This window comes from Leptonychotes weddellii, chromosome 14 (assembly GCF_054177405.1).
Source record: "Leptonychotes weddellii isolate Sample4059 chromosome 14, ASM5417740v2, whole genome shotgun sequence".
Taxonomy (NCBI): domain Eukaryota; kingdom Metazoa; phylum Chordata; class Mammalia; order Carnivora; family Phocidae; genus Leptonychotes; species Leptonychotes weddellii.
Window position 1 is genome coordinate 69052 of NC_138382.1, and position 7272 is coordinate 76323.

Sequence of the window (7272 nt, forward strand, 5' to 3'; positions counted from 1 at the left end):
GGGAGCCTGCTTCTCCCTCTGACCCTCCCCCCTCTCATGTGCTCGCTCTCTCTCTCTCACTCTCTCTGTCTCAAATAAAAAAAAAAATCTAAAAAAAAAAAAAAGAAATACTGGCCAATTAATTATGCCACCTTAAACACCCATGTCCGCTGGGAAGTTAGCGAACTAGTGACTGTGTGAACCATTGGTGAATTTTGCCGTCTGCACCTGGACTCCTGCACACCATGTTGCACCTACTCTGGTTGGGCTGTGATAGCGTAGTAACCGTTGATCCTCACTATGTTTGGATTTCGTATTTGCGAATCCACCCACTCACTGAGTTTATCTGTAATCCCAGATCAGCACAGTGCTCTTGTGGTCATTCATGCACCCAGGTGAGGGGGGAGCGTGAGTTAACAGCCAACTCGTTTCTAGCTGAGGTTGAATTTCTGTCTACTTGTTTGAGGTCTTATACTGTACATGTGTCCTTTTTGTGGTCCATACTTAGTGCCACATTTTTTGCATCTTTGTGTCTTTTGTTGGTGATTTAGCTGTTTAAAATGTCCCCAAGTGTAGTGCTGAAGTACTGACTAGTATCTCTAGTGCGGAGGTCTGCGATGTGCCTTACCCAGAATATGCTGTCAGATAAGCCTCATTCAAGGCATGAGTCATGGTGCTGTTGACTGAGAGTTCAATGTTCATAAGCCAACAATGTATATTAAATAAAGTGTCTTTAAACAGAAACACACATAAATCATGGTTGTGTATTTTTCGGTTAATGAAAATAGGTGACCAGAGCCTTGCTAACACTGTGTTTCCCTAAGGAGCAGTGGGTTCCACATTCTCTAATTCAGTGCTTGTCGTAGCCTTATAGAACATAACTACTGTGGGTAGTGAGAATCAGTGATATTTCTTTTTTCTTTTTTTTTTTAAAGATCTTATTTATTTATTTGACAGACCGTGAGAGAGGGAACACAAGCAGGGGGAGTGGGAGAGGGAGAAGCAGGCTTCCTGCTGAGCAGGGAGCCTGATGCAGGGCTCGATCCCAGGACCCCGGGATCACGACCTGAGCCAAAGGCAGACACTTAACGACTGAGCCATCCAGGCGCCCCTGTGTGTGGATTTTTGACTACACGAGGTAGAGCGTGTTGGTGCCCCAACCCTCGTGTTCTTCAGGGGTCAGCTGTATGAGATTGTATGTTAGCATCTTAATAAAAAAGTAGGTTGTCCCAGAAGATGTTTTCAGTATCTATTATTGTCACTCAGAATTTGATTTAAATAATATTTTTAATGGATAGATTAAATTACCATTTAAAATCCATAATCTGGAAGATAGTATATTTTTTCTGTAAAAACTATATTATTTTAAATATAACTTTAATGCTTGGCCTTTTTTTTTTTTTTTTTAAGATTTTACTTATTTACTTGTCAGAAAGAGAGAGAGAGCACAAGTGGAGGGTGGGAGGCGGCAGGCAGAGGGAGAAGCAGGCTCCCCACTGAGCAAGGAGCCCGATGTGGGACTCAGTCCCAGGACCCCAGGATCATGACCTGAGCTGAAGGCAGACACTTAACCAACTGAGCCCACCCAGGCATCCTCCTTCTCATTTTTTTGTCTAAAAATGGCATACATTCCATATTTTAAAGCATTGTGTGAAGTCTGGAATTAGAACTGTCCAACTTTCCCAGAGTTCTTTGTGGTTTAAAGAGTTTTAGTTACCATTCTTGTGGTGGTGGTGATTTTTACTCTCTTGTTCTCAAGTTTCTTTACATATTTTTGTTGACCAGTACTCTACTGCCCACATATTCTGGTACTTGAGATTTTTAGAGAATTTTGAAGCAGCATAAAAGATTATCTTTCCTAAAATTCATAAAACCGATAGGCACAAGTCCTGAATTTAAGCCCCACTTTCTGCAGTTACTTGGCTCTTTGTTAAGGGAAAATCATTTAGTCCTTGATCTGTTACTTTCTTGACACAAGGACAGGCTAAATGGAAATCCACTGTGGCTTAGAAATTACATTACAGGGTTTGATTCCTGGGCATGGATTGATACTTTATTTCAGAAGAACTAAAAAGCTTTTCTTCTCACCCTGCCATCAAGTCTCCCTCTTACCTCCCCTTACTTCAGTTTGCCTGACACCTAGTTGGTGGGCTCTAGGTTTACTGGTGGCTGATAGGAGATTGGAATCCTATACCCCTTCTTCCCCGCTGTGTGACTTTGGTTTCCTCTTAAAGTTCAGTTCACCAGACCTTTTGAAAGCCCTTACCAGGCTTGTGGTAGGCACCAAGGGTACAGAGATGTGAAGAAACCATCCCTCTGACATTAATCTCCATTTCGAATCGGAGAGAGAAGATGGACAAATAACAAGTGTTGAAATCACAGTAGAAGAGAGAGATATGTACCAGGCAGGAGGAGTTTGTTTCGTACCCCACAAAAACTAGTGTGATTAATTCTGTTTGTGTAGCTAAGAGAATAGATAGAGGAGGAAGTTGGGAAGAATGACTAGTAGTTTACCCAGTCTAAGTGTGGGAAATGTACGCAGGCACAGCAAAGGCCAGTTGGCAAAAAGGAAAATAGTTTGCTCAGAAAACTAAGAAGTACTCCATATAGCCAAAGCATAGAATGTGTGTTAGGTGCCAGATTTTGGAGGGTACTGTTTATGTGCGATGCTGAGCAATTTCAGATAAACGACAGTAGAAAATGTAATGAACACCCATGTACTTATCACCCAGTTTCATTATCAACGTTTTCCTACTCTTGTCTCCTCTGTCTCAGTTTTCCCCCACCCATTTTTTTTTATAAAAGCAAAGTTCAGAAACTCATTATTTCACCCATAAGTACCCGCTGAAAAATTTAAACTGCACAGTGGAGACCACAGCATGATTTTAAAGAATTTTTATTATTATTTTAGAACAAGTGTGAGTGAGGGGGGGAGAGCAGAAGGGAGGAAGAGGAAGAGAATCTGAAGTGGACCCTGCGCTGAGCGGAGAGCTTGATGCGGGACTCAATCTCACGATCCCAAGATGATGATACAAGCTGAAACCAAGGGTCTGATGCTTAACTGACTGAGCCACCCACGTGCCCCAAGACCATACCAGGGCATTAAAGAAGGGATCAGGACAGAGGTTTGCAGCTCATCAAGGGGAGCACATATTGTAGGGAGGACCAGGGTCGGGGCCAAGTAGGCAAGAAAGTGTCTTCAGTGCAGCAGATGATTTGGAACTATGCATATTTATTAAACTGAATTAAGTTTCTGGCCTCTTCCTGTATGCTTGGTGTGTGTTCATCTCATGGGCCATCTGTAGGTATACATAGTTCATATTCCTGCTTCTCCAGAAAAACAAGCTCTTTCCCCCACTTTTCCGTTTTCTAACAGCATGCTTAGAAATTCATTAGAATTTTTTTTTTTTTAAATTTCCAATCCTGCTCTTTTGTTTGGGCAATAAACAAATGAAATTTTAGTGATAAATTGATTGCTCTGTCTTGGGCTGTTAGACATGGACATGCTAATGGGCTGACTTGCAGTTATGTGGGGTTTTTTTTTTTGGTTCAGTTAGCCACTGTATATGTACATCATTAGTTGTTTAATTTTTTTTTTTTTTAGATTTTATTTATTTGAGAGAGAGAGACAGATAGAGAGAGAGCACAAGTGGGGAGGAGAGGGAGAAGCAGGCTGCCCACAGAGCAGGGAGCCCGATGCGGGACTCAATCCCAGGACCCTGGGATCATGACCTGAGCCGAAGGCAGACGCCCAAGCAACTGAGCCACCCAGGTGCCCCACATCCTTAGTTTTTGGTGTAGTGTTCAATGATTCAGTAGTTGCATAGAACACCCAGTGCTCATCACAACACGTGCCCTCCTTAATACCCATCACCCGGCTACCCCATCCCTCCACCCCACTCCCCTCGAAACCGTCGGATTATTTCCTGGAGTCCATAGTTTCTCATGGTTAGTCTCCCTCTCTGATTTTTCCCCCTTCAGTTTTCCCTCCCTTCCCCTGTGGTCCTCCATGCTATTCCTTATGTTCCACATCTGAGTGAAACCATATGATAATTGTCTTTCTCTGCTTGACTTATTTCATTAGAATGTTTTTAAATGACAGTTTGTATTTAATGCTTCAAATTATTCTCTTTGGGGGCCAGTAAAAGAAATGGAGCATTTAGAAAGGAAAAATTGCAAGTGATTGGGGGACCACGATGTAAATTTGAACTTTGTTGCTACTTTCCTCTGCAGGGCCTGCTGTCTTTTCTGAGTGCCCCCCTCATAGGCGCTCTGTCTGATGTGTGGGGGAGGAAACCCTTTCTCCTTGGCACCGTGTTCTTCACCTGCTTCCCAATTCCACTGATGAGGATCAGCCCTTGGTGAGTGGCTTGGCCCTGTACCATCATGACTGCCTGTTTTGGGTCACATGTGAATAATACATCTGCAAAGCATTTCTTAACCATTTCAGAGCAGTCGATACCTGTATTTTTATTTGATATCTTTTGGTAATACTGAAAGCCAGTTTGCGTTCTAAGATGTTTAAAGATGTCGCTAAGGGCAGCTGTTGTTGCCATCAGGTCAGTTAAAGGATTGGGTCCTGGGAGGGGGCTGACGGTCCCTGTACGCACCCCTGCGGCTCAGCTGACTGAGGTGTGTTGTCATCTCACTGCTCTAGGGTACCAGAGGAACATAGTTTACACCGAAAGACTTTTGAGTACATGGTAGTTAGACCAAGAGCCTGTTCTATCTAAATCATGATATGAATTTGAATTTGATCTTATCTTTTCATGATAAATAGGGAGAGAATATTTAACATATAACCAAGTACCAAAGATGGTTTGGAATTTGCACCTGATCTGTACCTTAGTTGTTTTTCTTGGTTCCAGAAGATGGTATGTGGCCAAAATTTCTGTTGCTGAGATGCTCGTCCTAAGGTGTGAAGAACACACCTTAAAATGGAAGGTTTTTTTGTGTGTGTCTGTGTATGTTTTAATACATTAATATTTCTTTTTTGGCTCATGTGAAAATGTCATCATTTGATTATCTGATAATTTTATGTCAATATTTGTTACATTGTAAATATGTTGGTTACCCATAGTGGATCATTTTATTTTCTACCAGATGATGAAGTTTTATCAAATACTTTTTGGTATTGACTCTTTCCAAGAACAAGTCATGCTTTTCCAATAAATGAGGGCTTTTTTTTTAATGTCCTCTCAATATTTTAAAATATTTTTTCTTTAGATTTTGAAATGATTTTGCCTCTTCCCTTCCAGTTTTCATGCTGTTGCTTTTGCACTGCTAAGTAAAAGTGATAATGGACTTAACATCTCATGTATATAAAGGGAATGTTGTGATTTTTCATCATTCGAGTGTTAAGGTAGCTTTTGCATTGAAAAATATTATGTTACAAGGGGCACCTGGGTGGCTCAGTCGTTAAGCGTCTGCCTTCGGCTCAGGTCATGATCCCAGGGTCCTGGGATCGAGCCCCGCATCGGGCTCCCTGCTCTGCGGAGAACCTGCTTCTCCCTCTCCCACTCCCCCTATTTGTGTTCCCTCTCTCGCTGTGTCTGTCAAATAAATAAATTAATTAAATCTTAAAAAAAAGAAAAATATGTTACTATGAAGAATTATATTAATAGATTTTCTAATAGTGAAATATCCTTATGTCCTAGGATAAGCCCTACTTTTTGTTCTGTGGAATTTTATTTGGTAGTATCTTAACTAGATTTTTTTTTTAAGCACCTGTGCATATGATTGAAGTTTTAGTTTTAAATACATTAATATTTTTTGTTGTGATTTCTGCCTTTGTGTAGCTCTTTTATTTATTTTTAAGATTTTACATATTTGAGATGAGCGTGAGCACATGTGCACACAAGGGCCAGGGGAAGGGCAGAGGGAGAGGAGAGTTAGACTCCCCTGAGCAGGGGGTCCCACATGGGGCTCAGTCCCAGGACCCTGAGATCATGATCTGAGCCGAAGGCAGACACTTAACCAGCTGAGCCACCCAGGCGCCCCTGTAGCTCTTTTAAAGGTATTTGCTGTATGTGTCTTTTTCTTAGCTAAAGCTAAGAAATTTTAAGTTTTTCTCTTCTGTTGGCTGCCTTTAAAACTATATCTTTACTTAATCCCCTTATTCTTTCATTTTTTTCAACTGCATGTACTGACACCCTTTAAGCAATTACAGACTTGGTGTGTTTCTTCTTCCCCATCTTGATTATCATTTTATTAGTTGTCCGTTCTATCTTTAAATATACATATACATGTATTTGTTCTTAAATTTATTTCTTGGTTTATAATCTTTACATGATAATCTTTGGGTCTGGTTATAAAAGTGTATGTACACTACCTCTCTCCCGGGTAATTAAAATCATCTTTTTATAGGTGGTACTTTGCGATGATTTCTGTGTCTGGAGTCTTCTCGGTCACGTTCTCTGTGATATTTGCTTATGTAGCTGATGTCACTCAAGAACACGAGCGAAGTACTGCTTATGGATGGGTAAGATTATAGTTTATGTTTTTTAACCAGAGAAGTAATTAGGGTTCTATTTAAAAATGTACTGGAAAGCAAGATTTAAAATAAATTACAAATACTGACTTACATAAGAGAAAATCTAAAGCAATTGAAATCAGAAAAGGAGATCTATGAAGTTTAAAATAGTAAGATGGAAATTACTAGTAATGTATCCTCTGGTTTTAGGGTGAGTTGTCAGCTGCAAAACTGTTTCAAAAGTTGATTTGATTTGGTTCATATTGGCTTATCTCTTGAGGAACCATAAACAGTAAACAGGTGCTAAGCACAGAAGTCCCTGTGCACCTCGTTCATATTGGAGGTAGGCTGCACCTCAGCCCTGTTAATCCACTGTTACTGTATTGCTGATTGTGTATCTCAGGCACTTATTTGGGACATGGTACTGTAGAAGAAGGACTACATTTATTTGGCAATTAATTTTTGAGTGCATAACAAAAGTTATAGGAGACCTTGTTTTGGATAATTGAGTATTAGAAAATCATTTCTAATTTTCTGAGGTGTAATTATGGCTTTGTGGTTCTGTTGGGGAAGAAAGACTTGTACAGGATGGCAGGCTGAAGCCCTTGAGGTCAGTGTGTCATGACTAAAGTTGTTTTGGGGGGCGGGACAATGCCATGTGAGCAATCTGTGGGTATGTGTCCAGTGCATGAAATTGCTGAGTCATGTGGGTGTTTTTGAGGGGGGAAATTTTCCCTTCTTCCTTTCTAGGTTCTTTGGCTACCCTAATAATAATTAAATTGACATAGATTAACAGGAGGGAAACATTTAATTTTTTTTTT

General features: G+C 40.6%; 1 protein-coding gene across 3 annotated transcripts in view; it reads left to right on the top strand.

Annotated features, from left to right (window-relative positions):
- Positions 1 to 7272, top strand: part of SLC71A2 (solute carrier family 71 member 2) — a 65091-nt gene that overhangs the window by 44261 nt on the left and 13558 nt on the right. For all 3 annotated transcript variants that reach the window (XM_081802685.1, XM_081802684.1, XM_031038190.2), the window contains 2 exons: positions 4213 to 4340; positions 6346 to 6460. In XM_081802685.1, coding sequence (XP_081658811.1) covers positions 4213 to 4340; positions 6346 to 6460 — 243 coding nt within the window. The remainder of the gene's footprint in view (positions 1 to 4212; positions 4341 to 6345; positions 6461 to 7272) is intronic.